Source organism: Oncorhynchus kisutch, linkage group LG23 (genome assembly GCF_002021735.2).
Source record: "Oncorhynchus kisutch isolate 150728-3 linkage group LG23, Okis_V2, whole genome shotgun sequence".
In the NCBI taxonomy this organism is placed as follows: domain Eukaryota; kingdom Metazoa; phylum Chordata; class Actinopteri; order Salmoniformes; family Salmonidae; genus Oncorhynchus; species Oncorhynchus kisutch.
In genome coordinates this window covers 46,696,287-46,723,144 of record NC_034196.2, presented here as the reverse complement: position 1 = coordinate 46,723,144, position 26,858 = coordinate 46,696,287, and the positions used below count along the sequence as shown (strand labels likewise).

General features: G+C 47.2%; 1 protein-coding gene across 7 annotated transcripts in view; it reads left to right on the top strand.

The window, feature by feature from the left end:
* LOC109883135 (protein Hook homolog 3-like) overlaps positions 1-23,113 on the top strand; it is a 77,765-nt gene extending 54,652 nt beyond the window's left edge. For 4 of the 7 annotated variants that reach the window (XM_031802286.1, XM_031802287.1, XM_031802285.1 and 1 more), the window contains one exon: positions 13,263-15,297. In XM_031802286.1, coding sequence (XP_031658146.1) covers positions 13,263-13,409 — 147 coding nt within the window. In that variant the 3' untranslated portion in view covers positions 13,410-15,297. Of the gene's footprint in view, positions 1-13,262; positions 15,298-18,893 lie in introns of those variants that run through there. The other 3 variants (XR_004204942.1, XR_004204941.1, XR_004204940.1) reach the window with 3 other exon arrangements.
* The last annotated feature ends 3,745 nt before the right edge of the window (positions 23,114-26,858 follow it).

Genomic DNA, 26,858 nt, shown 5'->3' with positions numbered 1-26,858 from the left:
GCTTGCACTCTACACACACTACAGTAGGTAGGTAACTAGCTAGCTAACAGTAGTAGCAGCTAGCCAGTTAGCCCTATTGACTTACTATGAGCTTGCACTCTACACACACTACAGTAGGTAGGTAGCTAGGTAGCTAACAGTAGTAGCAGCTAGCCAGTTAGCACCATTGACTTACTATGAGCTTGCACTCTACACACACTACAGTGGGTAGGTAGCTAGCTAGCTAACAGTAGTAGCAGCTAGCCAGTTAGCCCTATTGACTTACTATGAGCTTGCACTCTACACACACTACAGTGGGTAGGTAGCTAGGTAGCTAACAGTAGTAGCAGCTAGCCAGTTAGCCCTATTGACTTACTATGAGCTTGCACTCTACACACACTACAGTGGGTAGGTAGCTAGCTAGCTAACAGTAGTAGCAGCTAGCCCTATTGACTTACTATGAGCTTGCACTCTACACCCACTACAGTAGGTAGGTAGCTAGGTATCTAACAGTAGTAGCAGCTAGCCAGTTAGCCCTATTGACTTACTATGAGCTTGCACTCTACACACACTACAGTAGGTAGGTAACTAGCTAGCTAACAGTAGTAGCAGCTAGCCAGTTAGCCCTATTGACTTACTATGAGCTTGCACTCTACACACACTACAGTAGGTAGGTAACTAGCTAGCTAACAGTAGTAGCAGTAGCAGCTAGCCCTATTGACTTACTATGAGCTTGCACTCTACACACACTACAGTGGGTAGGTAGCTAGCTAGCTAACAGTAGTAGCAGCTAGCCAGTTAGCCCTATTGACTTACTATGAGCTTGCACTCTACACACACTACAGTAGGTAGGTAGCTAGCTAGCTAACAGTAGTAGCAGTAGCAGCTAGCCCTATTGACTTACTATGAGCTTGCACTCTACACACACTACAGTGGGTAGGTAGCTAGCTAGCTAACAGTAGTAGCAGCTATCCCTATTGACTCACTATGAGCTTGCACTCTACACACACTACAGTAGGTAGGTAGCTAGCTAGCGAACAGTAGTAGCAGCTAGCCCTATTGACTTACTATGAGCTTGCACTCTACACACACTACAGTGGGTAGGTAGCTAGCTAGCTAACAGTAGTAGCAGCTAGCCAGTTAGCCCTATTGACTTACTATGAGCTTGCACTCTACACACACTACAGTGGGTAGGTAGCTAGCTAGCTAACAGTAGTAGCAGCTAGCCAGTTAGCCCTATTGACTTACTATGAGCTTGCACTCTACACACACTACAGTGGGTAGGTAGCTAGCTAGCTAACAGTAGTAGCAGCTAGCCCTATTGACTTACTATGAGCTTGCACTCTACACACACTACAGTGGGTAGGTAGCTAGCTAGCTAACAGTAGTAGCAGCTAGCCAGTTAGCCCTATTGACTTACTATGAGCTTGCACTCTACACACACTACAGTAGGTAGGTAACTAGCTAGCTAACAGTAGTAGCAGCTAGCCAGTTAGCCCTATTGACTTACTATGAGCTTGCACTCTACACACACTACAGTAGGTAGGTAGCTAGGTAGCTAACAGTAGTAGCAGCTAGCCAGTTAGCACCATTGACTTACTATGAGCTTGCACTCTACACACACTACAGTGGGTAGGTAGCTAGCTAGCTAACAGTAGTAGCAGCTAGCCAGTTAGCCCTATTGACTTACTATGAGCTTGCACTCTACACACACTACAGTGGGTAGGTAGCTAGGTAGCTAACAGTAGTAGCAGCTAGCCAGTTAGCCCTATTGACTTACTATGAGCTTGCACTCTACACACACTACAGTGGGTAGGTAGCTAGCTAGCTAACAGTAGTAGCAGCTAGCCCTATTGACTTACTATGAGCTTGCACTCTACACACACTACAGTGGGTAGGTAGCTAGCTAGCTAACAGTAGTAGCAGCTAGCCAGTTAGCCCTATTGACTTACTATGAGCTTGCACTCTACACACACTACAGTGGGTAGGTAGCTAGCTAGCTAACAGTAGTAGCAGCTAGCCAGTTAGCCCTATTGACTTACTATGAGCTTGCACTCTACACACACTACAGTGGGTATTGTAGGCAGGTAAACATGTATTTATTAAAGTATCAAGATAAAATATTGTAGTCAGGCAACATATGGAGATGAAAATAGGCAACATTTAATTCTGAAGTCAGAGTGTTATTTTCTCTCTCTTCAGCTCAAATAATGGCCGCCGTTGATTTCAAGACATTTTACATTTGATTTCTTACGTGGTTGCCTCATATATTTCTGTCCATACATTTTGCTGAAGCTTGCATCGTTGCATGCTTCAAAATGTGTACAAGCGGAGTACCCATCCGAGAAGTGCCATCCGTGATCCGTTTTGCATACTTAGATTTGTACTCATGAAGCCTACCATCCCGTGCTCGGAGCACGGTAGTATATTAAGAAACACCCATCGTGTCTGCCTGCTACAACATGGTACATATTTATCCCAGACTGTATTACCACAGATGGAACAAAGAGCCAGATGTTTCGCCAGATGTATAAATTATGTGAAGCATCCGTTTGACATTTCCACTCACTACCAAATATGGTGATGAGAGGAAGCCCAGTGGCCGGCAGTGGGAGAAGATTGAGTTAGATGGATTTTCAATGACATTCTGCAAATTTTCTCATGTAACATTTAATCTCAATACAGTTTTATGTTCCCAAAACGTCAATCTGATATGAACAGAGTGGACTAAGTTTTGTGGACTTTGCCCTTTGCCAAAGTTTCAATAAATTGAATTGTTTACAAGGTGTTCAATGGCAAATTGAGTTATTACACACGCGCACTTCAATTCACAGAGTAGGCGTTCCTAACAGAAATATGCAAATATATGCTAGAATGCGCCAATAGGATCTCCCTAGTTCGTGCTTGGCTCTGCCCTCCTCCTTGCTTGTTCTGCCCACTACGATTACTTTGCTCCCATTAGAAACGACAGGCTGTGGTCTGTCTTGGGTTAGTTATAAAAAATACAAATAAATTATAATATGTTGTTACTCCTGTCAAACACTAGAGGGCGCTGTAGGATTTCCTATGCCACTTTATTTTTTAATATATTTTTTTACCTTTATTTTAACAGGCAAGTCAGTTAAGAACAAATACTTATTTACAATGACGGCCTAGGAACTGTGGGTTAACTGCCTTGTTCAGGGGCAGAACGACAGATTTGTACCTTGTCAGCTCAGGATTCGATCCAGCAACCTTTCGGTTACTGGCCCAACGCTCTAACCACTAGGATACCTGCCTCCTCTACACTCTAACCACTAGGATACCTGCCGCCTCTACACTCTAACCACTAGGCTACCTGCCGCCTCTACACTCTAACCACTAGGATACCTGCCCCCTCTACACTCTAACCACTAGGCTACCTGCCGCCTCTACACTCTAACCACTAGGCTACCTGCCACCTCAACACTCTAACCACTAGGCTACCTGCCGTCCCTCCACTCTAACCACTAGGATACCTGCCGCCTCTACACTCTAACCACTAGGATACCTGCCGCCTCTACACTCTAACCACTAGGATACCTGCCGCCCCTCCACTCTAACCACTAGGCTACCTGCCGCCCCTCCACTCTAACCACTAGGCTACCTGCCGCCCCTCCACTCTAACCACTAGGCTACCTGCCGCCCCTCCACTCTAACCACTAGGCTACCTGCCGCCCCTCCACTCTAACCACTAGGCTACCTGCCGCCTCTACACTCTAACCACTAGGCTACCTGCCACCTCTACACTCTAACCACTAGGATACCTGCCGCCCCTCCACTCTAACCACTAGGCTACCTGCCTCCCCTCCACTCTAACCACTAGGCTACCTGCCTCCCCTCCACTCTAACCACTAGGCTACCTGCCACCTCTACACTCTAACCACTAGGCTACCTGCCTCCCCTCCACTCTAACCACTAGGCTACCTGCCACCTCTACACTCTAACCACTAGGCTACCTACCTCCTCTACACTCTAACCACTAGGCTACCTGCCACCTCTACACTCTAACCACTAGGCTACCTGCCACCTCTACACTCTAACCACTAGGCTACCTGCCACCTCTACACTCTAACCACTAGGCTACCTGCCTCCCCTCCACTCTAACCACTAGGCTACCTGACACCTCTACACTCTAACCACTAGGCTACCTACCTCCTCTACACTCTAACCACTAGGCTACCTGCCTCCTCTACACTCTAACCACTAGGCTACCTGCCTCCTCTACACTCTAACCACTAGGCTACCTGCCTCCGCTACACTCTAACCACTAGGCTACCTGCCTCCTCTACACTCTAACCACTAGACTACCTGCCACCTCTACACTCTAACCACTAGGCTACCTGCCTCCTCTACACTCTAACCACTAGGCTACCTGCCTCCGCTACACTCTAACCACTAGGCTACCTGCCTCCTCTACACTCTAACCACTAGGCTACCTACCTCCTCTACACTCTAACCACTAGGCTACCTGCCTCCTCTACACTCTAACCACTAGGCTACCTGCCTCCTCTACACTCTAACCACTAGGATACCTGCCACCTCTACACTCTAACCACTAGGCTACCTGCCTCCTCTACACTCTAACCACTAGGCTACCTGCCTCCTCTACACTCTAATCACTAGGCTACCTGCCACCTCTACACTCTAACCACTAGGCTACCTGCCCCCTCTACACTCTAACCACTAGGATACCTGCCGCCTCTACACTCTACACTCTAACCACTAGGCTACCTGCCACCTCTACACTCTAACCACTAGGATACCTGCCGCCCCTCCACTCTAACCACTAGGATACCTGCCTCCCCTCCACTCTAACCACTAGGCTACCTGCCACCTCTACACTCTAACCACTAGGATACCTGCCTCCTCTACACTCTAACCACTAGGCTACCTGCCACCTCTACACTCTAACCACTAGACTACCTGCCACCTCTACACTCTAACCACTAGGATACCTGCCGCCCCTCCACTCTAACCACTAGGATACCTGCCTCCCCTCCACTCTAACCACTAGGCTACCTGCCACCTCTACACTCTAACCACTAGGATACCTGCCTCCTCTACACTCTAACCACTAGGCTACCTGCCTCCCCTCCACTCTAACCACTAGGCTACCTGCCTCATCTCCACTCTAACCACTAGGCTACCTGCCTCCTCTCCACTCTAACCACTAGGCTACCTGCCTCCCCTCCACTCTAACCACTAGGCTACCTGCCTCCCCTCCACTCTAACCACTAGGATACCTGCCACCTCTACACTCTAACCACTAGGCTACCTGCCCCCTCTACACTCTAACCACTAGGATACCTGTCGCCTCTACACTCTAACCACTAGGCTACCTGCCGCCTCTACACTCTAACCACTAGGATACCTGCCGCCTCTACACTCTAACCACTAGGCTACCTGCCCCCTCTACACTCTAACCACTAGGATACCTGCCCCCTCTACACTCTAACCACTAGGATACCTGCCGCCTCTACACTCTAACCACTAGGCTACCTGCCACCTCTACACTCTAACCACTAGGATACCTGCCTCCTCTACACTCTAACCACTAGGCTACCTGCCACCTCTACACTCTAACCACTAGACTACCTGCCACCTCTACACTCTAACCACCAGGATACCTGCCTCCTCTACACTCTAACCACTAGGCTACCTGGCTCCTCTACACTCTAACCACTAGGCTACCTGCCTCCTCTACACTCTAACCACTAGGCTACCTGCCTCCCTCCTCTAACCACTAGGCTACCTACCTCCCTCCTCTAACCACTAGGCTACCTGCCTCCCTCCTCTAACCACTAGGCTACCTGCCTCCCCCCTCTAACCACTAGGCTACCTGCCTCCCCCCTCTAACCACTAGGCTACCTGCCTCCCCCCTCTAACCACTAGGCTACCTGCCTCCCCCCTCTAACCACTAGGCTACCTGCCTCCCTCCTCTAACCACTAGGCTACCTGCCTCCTCTACACTCTAACCACTAGGCTACCTGCCTCCCTCCTCTAACCACTAGGCTACCTGCCTCCCTCCTCTAACCACTAGGCTACCTGCCTCCCTCCTCTAACCACTAGGCTACCTGCCTCCCCCCTCTAACCACTAGGCTACCTGCCTCCCCCCTCTAACCATTAGGCTACCTGCCTCCCCCCTCTAACCACTAGGCTACCTGCCTCCCCCCTCCCCCCTCTAACCACTAGGCTACCTGCCGCCTCTACACTCTAACCACTAGGCTACCTGCCTCCTCTACACTCTAACCACTAGGCTACCTACCTCCTCTACACTCTAACCACTAGGTTACCTGCCTCCTCTACACTCTAACCACTAGGCTACCTGCCTCCTCTACACTCTAACCACTAGGCTACCTGCCCCCTCTACACTCTAACCACTAGGCTACCTGCCTCCTCTACACTCTAACCACTAGGCTACCTGCCTCCGCTACACTCTAACCACTAGGCTACCTGCCTCCTCTACACTCTAACCACTAGGCTACCTGCCTCCGCTACACTCTAACCACTAGGCTACCTGCCTCCTCTACACTCTAACCACTAGGCTACCTACCTCCTCTACACTCTAACCACTAGGCTACCTGCCTCCTCTACACTCTAACCACTAGGCTACCTGCCTCCTCTACACTCTAACCACTAGGATACCTGCCACCTCTACACTCTAACCACTAGGCTACCTGCCTCCTCTACACTCTAACCACTAGGCTACCTGCCTCCTCTACACTCTAATCACTAGGCTACCTGCCACCTCTACACTCTAACCACTAGGCTACCTGCCCCCTCTACACTCTAACCACTAGGATACCTGCCGCCTCTACACTCTACACTCTAACCACTAGGCTACCTGCCACCTCTACACTCTAACCACTAGGATACCTGCCGCCCCTCCACTCTAACCACTAGGCTACCTGCCACCTCTACACTCTAACCACTAGGATACCTGCCTCCTCTACACTCTAACCACTAGGCTACCTGCCACCTCTACACTCTAACCACTAGACTACCTGCCACCTCTACACTCTAACCACTAGGATACCTGCCGCCCCTCCACTCTAACCACTAGGCTACCTGCCTCCCCTCCACTCTAACCACTAGGCTACCTGCCTCCCCTCCACTCTAACCACTAGGATACCTGCCCCCTCTACACTCTAACCACTAGGATACCTGCCCCCTCTACACTCTAACCACGAGGATACCTGCCGCCTCTACACTCTAACCACTAGGCTACCTGCCACCTCTACACTCTAACCACTAGGATACCTGCCTCCTCTACACTCTAACCACTAGGCTACCTGCCACCTCTACACTCTAACCACTAGACTACCTGCCACCTCTACACTCTAACCACTAGGATACCTGCCTCCTCTACACTCTAACCACTAGGCTACCTGCCTCCTCTACACTCTAACCACTAGGCTACCTGCCTCCCTCCTCTAACCACTAGGCTACCTACCTCCCTCCTCTAACCACTAGGCTACCTGCCTCCCTCCTCTAACCACTAGGCTACCTGCCTCCCCCCTCTAACCACTAGGCTACCTGCCTCCCCCCTCTAACCACTAGGCTACCTGCCTCCCCCCTCTAACCACTAGGCTACCTGCCTCCCCCCTCTAACCACTAGGCTACCTGCCTCCCTCCTCTAACCACTAGGCTACCTGCCTCCTCTACACTCTAACCACTAGGCTACCTGCCTCCCTCCTCTAACCACTAGGCTACCTGCCTCCCTCCTCTAACCACTAGGCTACCTGCCTCCCTCCTCTAACCACTAGGCTACCTGCCTCCCCCCTCTAACCACTAGGCTACCTGCCTCCCCCCTCTAACCACTAGGCTACCTGCCTCCCCCCTCTAACCACTAGGCTACCTGCCTCCCCCCTCTAACCACTAGGCTACCTGCCGCCTCTACACTCTAACCACTAGGCTACCTGCCTCCTCTACACTCTAACCACTAGGCTACCTACCTCCTCTACACTCTAACCACTAGGTTACCTGCCTCCTCTACACTCTAACCACTAGGCTACCTGCCTCCTCTACACTCTAACCACTAGGCTACCTGCCCCCTCTACACTCTAACCACTAGGCTACCTGCCTCCTCTACACTCTAACCACTAGGCTACCTGGCTCCTCTACACTCTAACCACTAGGCTACCTGCCTCCTCTACACTCTAACCACTAGGCTACCTGCCTCCCTCCTCTAACCACTAGGCTACCTGCCTCCCTCCTCTAACCACTAGGCTACCTGCCTCCCCCCTCTAACCACTAGGCTACCTGCCTCCCCCCTCTAACCACTAGGCTACCTGCCTCCCCCCTCTAACCACTAGGCTACCTGCCTCCCCCCTCTAACCACTAGGCTACCTGCCGCCTCTACACTCTAACCACTAGGCTACCTGCCTCCTCTACACTCTAACCACTAGGCTACCTACCTCCTCTACACTCTAACCACTAGGTTACCTGCCTCCTCTACACTCTAACCACTAGGCTACCTGCCTCCTCTACACTCTAACCACTAGGCTACCTGCCCCCTCTACACTCTAACCACTAGACTACCTGTCACCTCTACACTCTAACCACTAGGCTACCTGCCTCCTCTACACTCTAACCACTAGGCTACCTGCCTCCTCTACACTCTAACCACTAGGCTACCTGCCACCTCTACACTCTAACCACTAGGCTACCTGCCTCCTCTACACTCTAACCACTAGGCTACCTGCCACCTCTACACTCTAACCACTAGGTTACCTGCCTCCTCTACACTCTAACCACTAGGCTACCTGCCACCTCTACACTCTAACCACTAGGTTACCTGCCTCCTCTACACTCTAACCACTAGGCTACCCTTCCTCCTCTACACTCTAACCACTAGGCTACCTGCCTCCTCTACACTCTAACCACTAGGCTACCTGCCTCCTCTACACTCTAACCACTAGACTACCTGCCTCCTCTACACTCTAACCACTAGGCTACCTGCCACCTCTACACTCTAACCACTAGGCTACCTGCCTCCTCTACACTAACCACTAGGCTACCTGCCACCTCTACACTCTAACCACTAGGCTACCTGCCTCCTCTACACTCTAACCACTAGGCTACCTGCCTCCTCTACACTCTAACCACTAGGCTACCTGCCCCCTCTACACTCTAACCACTAGGCTACCTGCCCCCTCTACACTCTAACCACTAGGCTACCTGCCCCCTCTACACTCTAACCACTAGGCTACCTGCCCCCTCTACACTCTAACCACTAGGCTACCTGCCCCCTCTACACTCTAACCACTAGGCTACCTGCCGTCCCTCCACTCTAACCACTAGTTTACCTGCCTCCCCCCCCTCTAACCACTAGACTACCTGCCCCCTCTACACTCTAACCACTAGGCTACCTGCCTCCTCTACACTCTAACCACTAGACTACCTGCCTCCTCTACACTCTAACCACTAGGCTACCTGCCCCCTCTACACTCTAACCACTAGGCTACCTGCCTCCTCTACACTCTAACCACTAGGCTACCCTTCCTCCTCTACACTCTAACCACTAGGCTACCTGCCCCCTCTACACTCTAACCACTAGACTACCTGTCACCTCTACACTCTAACCACTAGGCTACCTGCCACCTCTACACTCTAACCACTAGGCTACCTGCCTCCTCTACACTCTAACCACTAGGCTACCTGCCTCCTCTACACTCTAACCACTAGGCTACCTGCCCCCTCTACACTCTAACCACTAGGCTACCTGCCCCCTCTACACTCTAACCACTAGGCTACCTGCCCCCTCTACACTCTAACCACTAGGCTACCTGCCCCCTCTACACTCTAACCACTAGGCTACCTGCCCCCTCTACACTCTAACCACTAGGCTACCTGCCGTCCCTCCACTCTAACCACTAGTTTACCTGCCTCCCCCCCCTCTAACCACTAGACTACCTGCCCCCTCTACACTCTAACCACTAGGCTACCTGCCTCCTCTACACTCTAACCACTAGACTACCTGCCTCCTCTACACTCTAACCACTAGGCTACCTGCCCCCTCTACACTCTAACCACTAGGCTACCTGCCTCCTCTACACTCTAACCACTAGGCTACCCTTCCTCCTCTACACTCTAACCACTAGGCTACCTGCCCCCTCTACACTCTAACCACTAGACTACCTGTCACCTCTACACTCTAACCACTAGGCTACCTGCCTCCTCTACACTCTAACCACTAGGCTACCTGCCGTCCCTCCACTCTAACCACTAGTTTACCTGCCTCCCCCCCCTCTAACCACTAGACTACCTGCCCCCTCTACACTCTAACCACTAGGCTACCTGCCTCCTCTACACTCTAACCACTAGACTACCTGCCTCCTCTACACTCTAACCACTAGGCTACCTGCCCCCTCTACACTCTAACCACTAGGCTACCTGCCTCCTCTACACTCTAACCACTAGGCTACCCTTCCTCCTCTACACTCTAACCACTAGGCTACCTGCCCCCTCTACACTCTAACCACTAGACTACCTGTCACCTCTACACTCTAACCACTAGGCTACCTGCCTCCTCTACACTCTAACCACTAGGCTACCTGCCACCTCTACACTCTAACCACTAGGTTACCTGCCTCCTCTACACTCTAACCACTAGGCTACCTGCCACCTCTACACTCTAACCACTAGGTTACCTGCCTCCTCTACACTCTAACCACTAGGCTACCCTTCCTCCTCTACACTCTAACCACTAGGCTACCTGCCTCCTCTACACTCTAACCACTAGGCTACCTGCCTCCTCTACACTCTAACCACTAGACTACCTGCCTCCTCTACACTCTAACCACTAGGCTACCTGCCACCTCTACACTCTAACCACTAGGCTACCTGCCTCCTCTACACTAACCACTAGGCTACCTGCCACCTCTACACTCTAACCACTAGGCTACCTGCCTCCTCTACACTCTAACCACTAGGCTACCTGCCTCCTCTACACTCTAACCACTAGGCTACCTGCCCCCTCTACACTCTAACCACTAGGCTACCTGCCCCCTCTACACTCTAACCACTAGGCTACCTGCCCCCTCTACACTCTAACCACTAGGCTACCTGCCCCCTCTACACTCTAACCACTAGGCTACCTGCCCCTCTACACTCTAACCACTAGGCTACCTGCCGTCCCTCCACTCTAACCACTAGTTTACCTGCCTCCCCCCCCTCTAACCACTAGACTACCTGCCCCCTCTACACTCTAACCACTAGGCTACCTGCCTCCTCTACACTCTAACCACTAGACTACCTGCCTCCTCTACACTCTAACCACTAGGCTACCTGCCCCCTCTACACTCTAACCACTAGGCTACCTGCCTCCTCTACACTCTAACCACTAGACTACCTGCCCCCTCTACACTCTAACCACTAGACTACCTGCCCCCTCTACACTCTAACCACTAGGCTACCTGGCCCCTCTACACTCTAACCACTAGACTACCTTCCCCCTCTACACTCTAACCACTAGGCTACCTGCCCCCTCTACACTCTAACCACTAGGCTACCTGCCTCCTCTACACTCTAACCACTAGACTACCTGCCTCCTCTACACTCTAACCACTAGGCTACCTGCCCCCTCTACACTCTAACCACTAGGCTACCTGCCTCCTCTACACTCTAACCACTAGACTACCTGCCCCCTCTACACTCTAACCACTAGACTACCTGCCCCCTCTACACTCTAACCACTAGGCTACCTGGCCCCTCTACACTCTAACCACTAGGCTACCTGCCACCTCTACACTCTAACCACTAGGCTACCTGCCTCCCCTAGACTCTAACCACTAGGCTACCTGCCACCTCTACACTCTAACCACTAGGCTACCTGCCTCCCCTAGACTCTAACCACTAGGCTACCTGCCTCCCCTAGACTCTAACCACTAGGCTACCTGCCTCCCCTCCACTCTAACCACTAGGCCACCTGCCTCCTCTAGACTCTAACCACTAGGCTACCTGCCTCCCCTAGACTCTAACCACTAGGCTACCTGCCTCCCCTCCACTCTAACCACTAGGCTACCTGCCTCCCCTAGACTCTAACCACTAGGCTACCTGCCACCTCTACACTCTAACCACTAGGCTACCTGCCTCCCCTAGACTCTAACCACTAGGCTACCTGCCTCCCCTAGACTCTAACCACTAGGCTACCTGCCTCCCCTAGACTCTAACCACTAGGCTACCTGCCTCCTCTACACTCTAACCACTAGGCTACCTGCCTCCTCTACACTCTAACCACTAGGCTACCTGCCTCCTCTACACTCTAACCACTAGGCTACCTGCCACCTCTACGCTCTAACCACTAGGCTACCTGCCACCTCTACGCTCTAACCACTAGGCTACCTGCCGCCTCTACACTCTAACCACTAGGCTACCTGCCGTCCCTCCACTCTAACCACTAGGCTACCTGCCCCCTCTACGCTCTAACCACTAGGCTACCTGCCACCTCTACACTCTAACCACTAGGCTACCTACCTCCTCTACACTCTAACCACTAGGCTACCTGCCTCCTCTACACTCTAACCACTAGGATACCTGCCTCCTCTACACTCTAACCACTAGGCTACCTGCCACCTCTACACTCTAACCACTAGGCTACCTGCCTCCTCTACACTCTAACCACTAGGCTACCTGCCTCCTCTACACTCTAACCACTAGGCTACCTGCCACCTCTACACTCTAACCACTAGGCTACCTGCCTCCTCTACACTCTAACCACTAGGCTACCTGCCTCCTCTACACTCTAACCACTAGGCTACCTGCCGCCCCTCCACTCTAACCACTAGGATACCTGCCTCCTCTACACTGTAACCACTAGGATACCTGCCTCCTCTACACTCTAACCACTAGGATACCTGCCTCCTCTACACTCTAACCACTAGGCTACCTGCCTCCTCTACACTCTAACCACTAGGCTACCTGCCGCCCCTCCACTCTAACCACTAGGCTACCTGCCACCTCTACACTCTAACCACTAGACTACCTGCCACCTCTACACTCTAACCACTAGGCTACCTACCTCCTCTACACTCTAACCACTAGACTACCTGCCTCCTCTACACTCTAACCACTAGACTACCTACCACCCGAAAGGAAAACTCCATGAATATAAAAGCAGAGTATATTGTTGCTGGCTTCAGTGTTTTGAGTCAAAAATGAGAAGAAAACTCACATAGCAGGCACAGGGGATTTAACCAACATCTTTTAATGAATATGTGTCTTAATGAAACCACCATGTCTGCCCCCCCCCCTCCCCTCAGGGCATGGCTCTCCAGAAGAAGGCAGCAGAGGACCGTCTGGCCAGTACGGGTTCCGGACAGTCCTTCCTGGCCCGCCAGAGACAGGCTACCAGCACACGCCGCTCCTACCCCGGATACCCGGGACCCCAGTCCGCCACCGCTAGGTAGACAGGGCGCCGTGACTCTTCAACCCGACCTTTGACCTCCGACCCTTCCAGGCCAGGTACCACCACGGCCAGGTAGACATGGCACCCTGACCCCTACCTGAACCTTTTTTTCCCCCCGACCCCTGACCCCCTGCAGGTGTCCATTAGGACACACAGTCCAGTTGTATGGGTGTCGGCTGAGCTAAGTCATCCCGCGTTCACTGGACCGGTTCAGGATCCTCTGATGCTCCTTTGCTTTCTGTCCTCCTCCACAGTCCTTCAGTCTCCCTTTTTAAATCTGGTTACCTGGATTTATTATCAATAATTATTATGCACATTTCTGTAAAACGATGTTACCTGTTCTGTTCATCTTGTTCTGTTTGGAATCCTCCTATCTAATAACTTGTTGTTTCTATATAACACAATGTCTTTGTTGTTGTTGTATTTGAACCCTTATGAAAAGAAAAACAGAGAATATTTTCATATCTATTGCTTGAATGCGCTTTAGTTTTGGAGAGGGTATATCCACTATGTATAGGGCTAGTGACCAGTTGATATCTTTTAAACCCAGTACAGTACATAGTATGTGTTAAGTGTGTTCAGTCTCTTAGACAGTCTTTGTTTTAGGTGCAGTCTGTTTTAGACAGTCTTTGTTTTAGGTGTAGTCTGTTTTAGGCAGTCTTTGTTTTAGGTGTAGTCTGTTTTAGGCAGTCTTTGTTTTAGACAGTCTTTGTTTTAGGTGTAGTCTGTTTTAGACAGTCTTTGTTTTAGGTGTAGTCTGTTTTAGACAGTCTTTGTTTTAGGCAGTCTTTGTTTTAGACAGTCTTTGTTTTAGGTGTAGTCTGTTTTAGGCAGTCTTTGTTTTAGGTGTAGTCTGTTTTAGGCAGTCTTTGTTTTAGGTGTAGTCTGTTTTAGGCAGTCTTTGTTTTAGGTGTAGTCTGTTTTAGGCAGTCTTTGTTTTAGGTGTAGTCTGTTTTAGGCAGTCTTTGTTTTAGACAGTCTTTGTTTTAGGTGTAGTCTGTTTTAGGCAGTCTTTGTTTTAGGTGTAGTCTGTTTTAGGCAGTCTTTGTTTTAGACAGTCTTTGTTTTAGGTGCAGTCTTTGTTTTAGACAGTCTTTGTTTTAGGTGCAGTCTGTAGTTGGCCTCCACTAAACTGGGACCTAGCAGTAGAGTAGGAATTATACACATGCTGCATTTACAGAACAGAACAAAGATTCACATTGATCAAGTGTTTCTCCTGAAATGAAGGGAAACCTCTTCCCCACTATACTCCTGTTCCCAAATCAACCAGTAGTCATTATCGATTATTTATGAATCAATAGTTTATTGATTGATTATTGTGAACGAGTGAGTGTCTCTCCCTATTATCCTGTGTTGCATGAGGAAATACCAATCTGTCCTCTCTTTTTGTCCTCTAGATCCACACAAGTAACTAACAGGATGCACAGCTGTAACTGTCCCATATGAACCTGTCTGCATGCTAACAGTCCATAACCACTATCTATGCACTGTACCTAGTCAACAGTGGCTATGATGTTGTATGTATAGCAAAAAGCCATTTGAAGTGGTCTGCAACGCAAACGTAAAATAACTACTGCTGCCACACAAGGAGGTATATTATACACTTTACAGGGAGGAGGTTTATAAACTTTACAGGGAGGAGGTTTATACACTTTACAGGGAGGAGGTTTATAAACTTTACAGGGAGGTAGTTTATAAACTTTACAGGGAGGAGGTTTATAAACTTTACAGGGAGGTAGTTTATACACTTTACAGGGAGGAGGTTTATAAACTTTACAGGGGGGAAGTTTATAAACTTTACAGGGAGGAGGATTATAAACTTTACAGGGAGGTAGTTTCTAAACTTTACAGGGAGGAGGATTATAAACTTTACAGGGAGGAGGATTATAAAATATACAGGGAGGTAGATTATAAACTTTACAGTGAGGTGGATTATAAACTTTACAGTGAGGTGGATTATAAACTTTCCAGGGAGGTGGATTATAAACTTTCCAGGGAGGTGGATTATAAACTTTCCAGGGAGGTGGATTATAAACTTTCCAGGGAGGTGGATTATAAACTTTACCGGGAGGTGGATTATAAACTTTACCGGGAGGTGGTTTATAAACTTTACAGGGAGGTGGTTTATAAACTTTACAGGGAGGAGGTTTGTAAACCTTACAGGGAGGTGGTTTATAAACGTTATAGGGAGGAGGTTTATAAACTTTACAGGGAGGAGGTTTATAAACTTTACAGGGAGGAGGTTTATACACTTTACAGGTAGGAGGTTTATAAACTTTACAGGGAGGAGGTATATTATACACTATACAGGGAGGAGATTTATAAACTTTACAGGGAGGAGGTTTATAAACTTTACAGGGAGGAGGTTTATAAACTTTACAGGGAGGAGGATTATAAACTTTACAGGGAGGTAGTTTCTAAACTTTACAGGGAGGAGGTTTATAAACTTTACAGGGAGGAGGATTATAAACTATACAGGGAGGTGGATTATAAACTTTACAGTGAGGTGGATTATAAACTTTACAGTGAGGTGGATTATAAACTTTACAGGGAAGTGGATTATAAACTATACAGGGAGGTGGATTATAAACTATACAGGGAGGTGGATTATAAACTTTACAGGGAGGAGGATTATAAACTTTACAGGGAGGTAGTTTCTAAACTTTACAGGGAGGAGGTTTATAAACTTTACAGGGAGGAGGATTATAAACTATACAGGGAGGTGGATTATAAACTTTACAGTGAGGTGGATTATAAACTTTACAGTGAGGTGGATTATAAACTTTACAGGGAAGTGGATTATAAACTATACAGGGAGGTGGATTATAAACTATACAGGGAGGTGGATTATAAACTTTACAGGGAGGTGGATTATAAACTTTACAGGGAGGTGGATTATAAACTTTACAGGGAGGTGGATTATAAACTTTACAGGGAGGTGGATTATAAACTTTACAGGGAGGTGGATTATAAACTTTACAGGGAGGTGGATTATAAACTTTACAGGGAGGTGGTTTCTAAACTTTACAGTGAGGTGGTTTCTAAACTTTACCGGGAGGTGGTTTATAAACTTTACAGGGAGGTGGTTTATAAACTTTACAGGGAGGAGGTTTGTAAACTTTACAGGGAGGAGGTTTATAAACTTTACAGGAAGGTGGTTTCTAAACTTTACCGGGTGGTGGTTTATAAACTTTACAGGGAGGAGGTTTGTAAACCTTACAGGGAGGTGGTTTATTAACGTTACAGGGAGGAGGTTTATAAACTTTACAGGGAGAAGATGTATAAACTTTACAGGGAGAAGATTTATAAACTGTACAGGGAGGAGGTTTATAAACTTTACAGGGAGGTATTTTCTCAACTTTACGGGGGGGGGTTACAAACTTTACAGGGAGGAGGATTATAAACTATACAGGGAGGTGGATTATAAACTATACAGGGAGGTGGATTATAAACTTTACAGTGAGGTGGATTATAAACTTTACAGTGAGGTGGATTATAAACTTTACAGTGAGGTGGATTATAAACTTTACAGGGAGGTGGATTATAAACTTTACAGGGAGGTGGATTATAAACTTTTCAGTGAGGTGGATTATAAACTTTACAGTGAGGTGGTTTCTAAACTTTACAGTGAGGTGGTTTCTAAACTTTACCGGGAGGTGGTTTATAAACTTTACAGGGAGGTGGTTTATAAACTTTACAGGGAGGAGGTTTGTAAACTTTACAGGGAGGAGGTTTATAAACTTTACAGGAAGGTGGTTTCTAAACTTTACCGGGTGGTGGTTTATAAACTTTACAGGGAGGAGGTTTGTAAACCTTACAGGGAGGTGGTTTATTAACGTTACAGGGAGGAGGTTTATAAACTTTACAGGGAGAAGATGTATAAACTTTACAGGGAGAAGATTTATAAACTGTACAGGGAGGAGGTTTATAAACTTTACAGGGAGGTATTTTCTCAACTTTACGGGGGGGGGTTACAAACTTTACAGGGAGGAGGATTATAAACTATACAGGGAGGTGGATTATAAACTATACAGGGAGGTGGATTATAAACTTTACAGTGAGGTGGATTATAAACTTTACAGTGAGGTGGATTATAAACTTTACAGTGAGGTGGATTATAAACTTTACAGTGAGGTGGATTATAAACTTTACAGTGAGGTGGATTATAAACTTTACAGTGAGGTGGATTATAAACTTCACAGGGAGGTGTATTATACACTTTACAGGGAGGACGATTCTAAACTTTACAGGGAGGATTATTATAAACTTTACAGGGAGGTGGTTATAAACTTTGGTATCTCTCCAGGAACAGGGTTGGAGAGCCCTGGACTAGATAGATGTTAACCTACAGGAGGGTATCTCCAGGAACAGGGTTGGAGAGTCCTGGACTAGATAGATGTAAACCTACAGGATGGTATCTCCAGGAACAGGGTTGGAGAGTCCTGGACTAGATAGATGTAAACCTACAGGAGGGTATCTCTCCAGGAACAGGGTTGGAGAGGCTTGGTCTAGATAGATGTAAACCTACAGGATGGTATCTCTCCAGGAACAGGGTTGGAGAGCCCTGGACTAGATAGATGTAACCCTACAGGAGGGTATCTCTCCAGGAACAGGGTTGGAGAGCCCTGGACTAGATAGATGTAAACCTACAGGAGGGTATCTCTCCAGGAACAGGGTTGGAGAGCCCTGGACTAGATAGATGTAAACCTACAGGAGGGTATCTCTCCAGGAACAGGGTTGGAGAGCCCTGGACTAGATAGATGTAAACCTACAGGGCGGCAACATGACTGTTTAGTGGTTTCTAGTGGCACAGCAAATGTGTCTATATTCTGGTGAAAGATCTGTGGTAGTTGAGAACTGTTCATGGCTTTGATCCCCTCCTTCATTCACCCTCTATCAGACCGTTTTGATCGTGATCTGCTGTATCATTATAACCAAACCTCTTACTGGTTGTTGTTGTCTCTCTCTCTCTCGTCTCCTCTCTCTCTCTCGACTCCTCTCTCTCTCTCGCCTCCTCTCTCACTCTCTCTCTCTCTCTCGCCTCCTCTCTCTCTCGCCTCCTCTCTCTCTCTCGCCTCCTCTCTCTCTCTCTCTCTCGCCTCCTCTCTCACTCTCTCGCCTCCTCTCTCTCTCTCTCTCGCCTCCTCTCTCACTCTCTCGCCTCCTCTCTCACTCTCTCGCCTCCTCTCTCACTCTCTCGCGTCCTCTCTCACTCTCTCTCGCCTCCTCTCTCACTCTCTCGCCTCTCTCTCTCTCGCCTCCTCTCTCTCTCTCTCTCTCGCCTCCTCTCTCTCTCTCTCTCTCTCGCCTCCTCTCTCTCGACTCCTCTCTCTCTCTCGACTCCTCTCTCTCTCTCGCCTCCTCTCTCTCTCGCCTCCTCTCTCTCTCGCCTCCTCTCTCTCTCGACTCCTCTCCTCTCTCTCTCCTCTCTTTTCCCTCCTCTCTCTCTCTCCCTCCTCTCCTCTCTTTTCCCTCCTCTCCACAGTGATGACATTACATGACCAGCGCAGGCAGGGGTGATGGGCGGGTGCATGACCATGGCTTAATAATGAGTCGAGCTGAAAATAACCCTTCATCAATTCAACACTAACCCTCAACTCTAACGGAGGACGGGCCGGGCGGGCGGGCCCAGATTATGCCCAGGACTGGGTGGGGTAAGGGCTCTCTACAGACCCAGACGGCGCCGCCCTCTCAGAGGCCACCCTAACCTACCGCCCCCTCCTCCTCCTCCTTCACTCACAGACCTGCATCTGCTTGCGAACCTCTATCGTCATGACATACTCTGAGACAACAACAGTAGTCTCTAGTGGGGTAACGGGGAGAGCTGGAGCTAGGGATAAACAAAACAAAAACATGCTGTGTCCAAGGTCAAGGAAACCTCTTGTTCTAAATGTGTGGTGCAAAGCGAGGACTACATGGAAGACAGTGTTATTCTTAGTGACCGGATGGTTTTCTGTAGACTTTGACAATGACGATGATCAAGCGACTAGCAACACATGGTTACTGTACTGTAAACCTGGTGTGTATCTGTTGGGTGTTCCACCCACTTCTCTCTCTTTGTGTTTCACTGGGTCTGAGAGGAAAAGAGCAATATCATCATTTATTTCACATGATCCTCTAATCAAATGTGTATATACTGAGTGTACAAAACATAAGACTCTGGACTCTACAAGGTGTGGAAAGCGTTCCACAGGGATGCTGGCCCATGTTGACTCCAATACTTCCCACTGTTGTTCCAAGTTGGCTGGATGTCTTTTGGGTGGTGAACCATTCTTGATCCACACGGGAAACTGTTGAGAGTGAAAAACCCAGCAGGGTTAAAGTTCACGACTCAAACCGGTGCGTCTGGCACCTACTACAATACCCCATTCAAAGGCACTTTATAATGTTGTCTTGCCCACGTTCAAAATCCTTCTGTAACTCCTCCCCGTCATCTACCCGGTGTCCCATGTCTGAATCAGACCCTGGTGTCCCATGTCTAAATCAGACCCTGGTGTCCCATGTCTAAATCAGACCCTGGTGTCCCATGTCTAAATCAGACCCTGGTGTCCCATGTCTAAATCAGACCCTGGTGTCCCATGTCTAAATCAGACCCTGGTGTCCCACGTCTAAACCAGACCCTGGTGTCCCATGTCTAAATCAGACCCTGGTGTCCCACGTCTAAACCAGACCTGGATTCAAACTCACTTCCAGAGTTGAGTTGGAGTGCTCTATGTCACGGAAAGAGCAGGTGTTCTTAATGTTTTCTACACTCAGTCTACATCTAGATGTTCAGTTTCCATGTATTTCTGTTTAAGTGTTCTGATGACTTAACCTCTATGTAAGGAGTGCTCTGCTTCTTTATTTCACTGATAATAACCTTGATGTGTCTCTCTAAATGGTGGAGGGTATTGGTAGAAGAGATCACATGCTTCTATCTAGCCTGTATGACTTTGAAATGTATTCCTGTTTTATTTAACATACATATGCAGTATTGACTTAGATTCATACATTTCCTACATTGTATAAAATGTGTAAAACCTTTCTCTAACCTTTTTATAAAACAAGTAGGCTTGTTGATAGGATGCCATGGCAGAGCCTTTTTGAAAAATACAGCAAGATGGCCGATGCAGTAAGACTGCCCTGTCCCGGGTCGTGGTTCATTAGCTGATGGCCCACGCAGTAAGACTGCCCTGTCCCGGGTCGTGTTCATTATCAGATGGCTCACGCAGTAAGACTGCCCTGTCCCGGGTCGTGGTTCATTAGCTGATGGCCCACGCAGTAAGACTGCCCTGTCCCGGGTCGTGGTTCATTAGCTGATGGCCCACGCAGTAAGACTGCCCTGTCCCGGGTCGTGGTTCATTAGCAGATGTCCCACATAGTAAGACTGCCCTGTCCCGGGTCGTGGTTCATTAGCAGATGTCCCACGCAGTAAGACTGCCCTGTCCCGGGTCGTGGTTCATTAGCAGATGTCCCACATAGTAAGACTGCCCTGTCCCGGGTCGTGGTTCATTAGCAGATGGCCCACGTAGTAAGACTGCCCTGTCCCGGGTCGTGGTTCATTAGCAGATGGCCCACGTAGTAAGACTGCCCTGTCCCGGGTCATGTTCATTAGGCACCAAACGTTAGAAAACGGACTGAAATGGGGAAGTTCTACCTCCACCTGTCCAGTATAAAACACTCATTTTAGTACGAGAACAAACACACGTTTTCATTTTTTATTGAACCTTTATTGAACTAAGCAAGAACAAATTCTTATTTACAATGACGGCCTACCCCGTTCAAACCTTCCCCTAGACCGGACGACACTGGGCCCGGGATCGAACCCGGGTCTATAGTGATGCCTCTAGACCCGCTGCGTCACTAATGGACCACTAACCAATGGACAGACGGGTAGAAGTCAAAGAGGATCTTTCCTATCATGTTATATCATGAACATGTTGAAAGTGTTTTCGCCTCGAGTGTAAAAACCAAACCGGTGTGAGTAAGAGTAGACTTATTGACTTGTTGCTGATACTGTGTGTTTTTCAGTTTATAATAAAAGGATGTGTCCATATTATTATGTAACTGATGAACTTTGTATGGCTGTTACTACTTGTGTTAAATACTAGTCTCCTGACATGTGGTGATATGATTGGTAGGGCAACGTGTTACTACTTGTGTCCCAGATCAGTTAGTCTCCTGGCCTGGTCCCAGATCAGTTAGTCTCCTGGCCTTGTCCCAGATCGGTTAGTCTCCTGACATGTGGTGATATGATTGGTAGGGCAATGTGTTACTACTTGTGTCCCAGATCAGTTAGTCTCCTGCCCTGGTCCCAGATCGGTTAGTCTCTTGGCCTGGTCCCAGATCGGTTAGTCTCCTGGCCTGGTCCCAGATCGGTTAGTCTCCTGGCCTGGTCCCAGATCGGTTAGTCTCCTGGCCTGGTCCCAGATCGGTTAGTCTCCTAGCCTTGTCCCAGATCGGTTAGTCTCCTAGCCTTGTCCCAGATCGGTTAGTCTCCTAGCCTGGTCCCAGATCGGTTAGTCTCCTAGCCTGGTCCCAGGTCGGTTAGTCTCCTAGCCTGGTCCCAGGTCGGTTAGTCTCCTAGCCTGGTCCCAGGTCGGTTAGTCTCCTAGCCTGGTCCCAGGTCGGTTAGTCTCCTAGCCTGGTCCCAGGTCGGTTAGTCTCCTAGCCTGGTCCCAGGTCGGTTAGTCTCCTAGCCTGGTCCCAGGTCGGTTAGTCTCCTAGCCTGGTCCCAGATCGGTTAGTCTCCTAGCCTGGTCCCAGATCGGTTAGTCTCCTAGCCTGGTCCCAGATCGGTTAGTCTCCTAGCCTGGTCCCAGATCAGTGTGTGCTGTCTTGACAAGTGATCTGGGACCAGGCTAGTGTTCTACACAGGACAATAAACCTCTAGCATAGTTACACCAGACTGAATGTTTCAAACAATGGTGAGCGTAATGTTCAATCTGGCTTTCCTAGAGAGGCTAAAAAAACCTCTAGGAGAAAATACAACTTACAGGCTTTTCAGTCAGAACTTAATCGCCGGGTTTTATGGGTGCTGTATTTTTGATTCATAGGAAAGACTTATTTTACATTAAAAAATAAAGTAGCAAATAACCTTTCCATTTGCCAAGTTTTACATTGCTGCTTGTATAATATGTATATATATATATAATATATAATATGTAATATATAATATATATATATATAATATATAATATGTAATATATAATATATATATATAATATATAATATGTAATATGTAATATATAATATGTAATATATAATATGTAATATATAATATGTAATATATAATATATAATATGTAATATATAATATGTAATATATAATATGTAATATATAATATGTAATATATAATATGTAATATGTAATATATAATATGTAATATATAATATGTAATATGTAATATATAATATGTAATATATAATATGTAATATATAATATATAATATGTAATATATAATATGTAATATATAATATATAATATGTAATATATAATATGTAATATATAATATGTAATATATAATATATAATATGTAATATATAATATATAATATATAATATGTAATATATAATATGTACACCCTGTATGGGACTAACAAACAGTGGAGGAGGACATTAGTGGTCATAGTTACCTGTCCATTTTGAACCTTGTTGATAAAATGTGCTTCCTACGCTCTGACATGTACAGCTGTTAACCAAGTTGTAATAAAGCTAAACAACACAGCCTGTTTCTCTGAGTCTTTTTGTCTACAAAGGCACAGTCACGTTTCCTACACATTTCTTCAAAAATGTTGTAGGACAAACCAACAAAAAGTGTTCTGACCTTTTTAAAACCACTGAGAGGTTTTCCTTTTTTTCTCTCCCTGTCTTAACATTCTCACAAATCTATACCCTGAAGAGTTGGGCTCCATCTAGATAAGTAACACACTACCATCTAGATAAGAAACACACTACCATCTAGATAAGTAACACACTACCATCTAGATAAGTAACACACTATCATCTAGATAAGTAACACACTATCATCTAGATAAGTAACACACTACCATCTAGATAAGAAACACACTACCATCTAGATAAGAAACACACTACCATCTAGATAAGAAACACACTATCATCTAGATAAGAAACACACTACCATCTAGATAAGAAACACACTACCATCTAGATAAGAAACACACTACCATCTAGATAAGTAACACACTACCATCTAGATAAGTAACACACTACCATCTAGATAAGTAACACACTATCATCTAGATAAGAAACACACTACCATCTAGATAAGTAACACACTACCATCTAGATAAGTAACACACTACCATCTAGATAAGAAACACACTACCATCTAGATAAGAAACACACTACCATCTAGATAAGTAACACACTACCATCTAGATAAGAAACACACTACCATCTAGATAAGTAACACACTACCATCTAGATAAGTAACACACTACCATCTAGATAAGTAACACACTACCATCTAGATAAGAAACACACTACCATCTAGATAAGAAACACACTACCATCTAGATAAGTAACACACTACCATCTAGATAAGAAACACACTACCATCTAGATAAGTAACACACTACCATCTAGATAAGTAACACACTACCATCTAGATAAGTAACACACTACCATCTAGATAAGTAACACACTACCATCTAGATAAGAAACACACTACCATCTAGATAAGTAACACACTATCATCTAGATAAGAAACACAGACAGGAAGTTACAATTGAAGAAAACCATGCCGTGTGAAACCGCTTGTTGGCTTTCTAGAAATCCTGTGAAAGAGTTCTTGGTTGTTTAACACATCCAAAGACAATTACCTTTTTTTTCCTATGAATTTAAGGAGTAGGATTCCTTTAAAGGGGGCAGTAGTCGGCCCTATCTTTAACAGGTTAAGGAGTAGGATTCCTCCAAAGGGGGCAGTAGTCGGCCCTATCTTTAACAGGTTAAGGAGTAGGATTCCTCCAAAGGGGGCAGTAGTCGGCCCTATCTTTAACAGGTTAAGGAGTAGGATTCCTCCAAAGGGGGCAGTAGTCGGCCCTATCTTTAACAGGTTAAGGAGTAGGATTCCTCCAAAGGGGGCAGTAGTCGGCCCTATCTTTAACAGGTTAAGGAGTAGGATTCCTCCAAAGGGGGCAGTAGTCGGCCCTATCTTTAACAGGTTAAGGAGTAGGATTCCTCCAAAGGGGGCAGTAGTCGGCCCTATCTTTAACAGGTTAAGGAGTAGGATTCCTCCAAAGGGGGCAGTAGTCGGCCCTATCTTTAACAGGTTAAGGAGTAGGATTCCTCCAAAGGGGGCAGTAGTCGGCCCTATCTTTAACAGGTTAAGGAGTAGGATTCCTCCAAAGGGGGCAGTAGTCGGCCCTATCTTTAACAGGTTAAGGAGTAGGATTCCTCCAAAGGGGGCAGTAGTCGGCCCTATCTTTAACAGGTTAAGGAGTAGGATTCCTCCAAAGGGGGCAGTAGTCGGCCCTATCTTTAACAGGTTAAGGAGTAGGATTCCTCCAAAGGGGGCAGTAGTCGGCCCTATCTTTAACAGGTTAAGGAGTAGGATTCCTCCAAAGGGGGCAGTAGTCGGCCCTATCTTTAACAGGTTAAGGAGTAGGATGTGTGACCATCTAACAAATGAAAATATAGAAAGGTTGAATGTATAGTTTGGGGTTTTGGATATAGTGAGTGATTCATCTATTAGCCTGACTACCAACATTAACGGTTAAACATAATGATTTATGGTGTCGGTAACTATCCCTCTTGAACTCTACTGCTACAAAGACCAGAGGATTTAGGAAAATAAAGAAGAGCTGTGTTTGATCCAGAGCAGATGGCTCTCTACAAATCATGCCGGTTCTGGACCCTGTCGGACATTAGAGAGGGAATGGGTGCAGGTGTGCTGTGTGATCGCCTCCGCCCATCTCCCTCCCTCTGCTCTCCATCCTCCCCACTGCCTTGCCTCCCCCTCTCCCCCTGCTCTGCTCTCCGTCCTCCCCCTGCCTTACTGGCCGGCTATGCTTTATAAGACCTCCTCTCCCTCCCTCCCTCCCTCCCTCCCTCCCTCCGCGCCATACTCCACTCCCCCTTCTTCTCCTTTCTCTGTCGGCCCATGCTTGATCGTTCCTTTGAAGAGCAGTGAAGGCAGCAGCAGCTGTTCATCAAGGTGAGACACACAGAGAGAGAGAGAGAGACTGGGCCCTGACAGTAAATCTCAGTAAGACCAAAATAATGGTGTTCCAAAAAAGTCCAGTCGCCAGGACCACAAATACAAATTCCATCTAGACACTGTTGCCCTAGAGCACACAAAAAACTATACATACCTTGGCCTAAACATCAGCGCCACAGGTAACTTCCACAAAGCTGTGAACGATCTGAGAGACAAGGCAAGAAGGGCATTCTATGCCATCAAAATAAACATAAATTTCAACATACCAATTAGGATTTGGCAAAAAATACTTGAATCAGTCATAGAGCCCATTGCCCTTCATGGTTGTGAGGTCTGGGGTCCGCTCACCAACCAAGAATTCACAAAATTTTTCACTTTATATATCCACTTTGTATGTTGTCTACCTCACTTGCTTTGGCAATGTTAACACATGTTTCCCATGCCAATAAAGCCCTTGAATTGAATTGAATTGAGAGAGAGAGAGAGAGAGATCTGTGAGACATTATGAGAGAGCGAGAGAGGTGAGAGAGAGAGATCTTATGGTTGTGAGGTCTGGGGTCCGCTCACCAACCAAGACTTCACAAAATGGGACAAACACCAAATTGAGACTCTGTACGCAGAATTCTGCAAAAATATCCTCCGTGTACAACGTAGAACACCAAATAATGCATGCAGAGCAGAATTAGGCCGATACCCACTAATTATCAAAATCCAGAAAAGAGCTGTTAAATTCTACAACCACCTAAAAGGAAGCGATTCACAAACCTTCCATAACAAAGCCATCACCTACAGAGAGATGAACCTGGAGAATAGTCCCCTAAGCAAGCTGGTCCTGGGGCTCTGTTCACAAACACAAACACACACTACAGAGCCCCAGCACTGGAGCACAATTAGACCCAACCAAATCATGAGAAAACAAAAAGATAACTACTTAACACATTGGAAAGAATTAACAAAAAAACAGAGCAAACTAGAATGCTATTTGGCCCTACACAGAGAGTACACAGCGGCAGAATACCTGACCACTGTGACTGACCCAAAATTAAGGAAAGCCTTGACTATGTACAGACTCAGTGAGCATAGCCTTGCTATTGAGAAAGGCCGCCGTAGGCAGACATGGCTCTCAAGAGAAGACAGGCTATGTGCTCACTGCCCACAAAATGAGGTGGAAACTGAGCTGCACTTCCTAACCTCCTGCCCAATGTATGACCATATTAGAGAGACATATTTCCCTCAGATTACACAGATCCACAAAGAATTCGAAAACAAATCCAATTTTGAAAAACTCCCA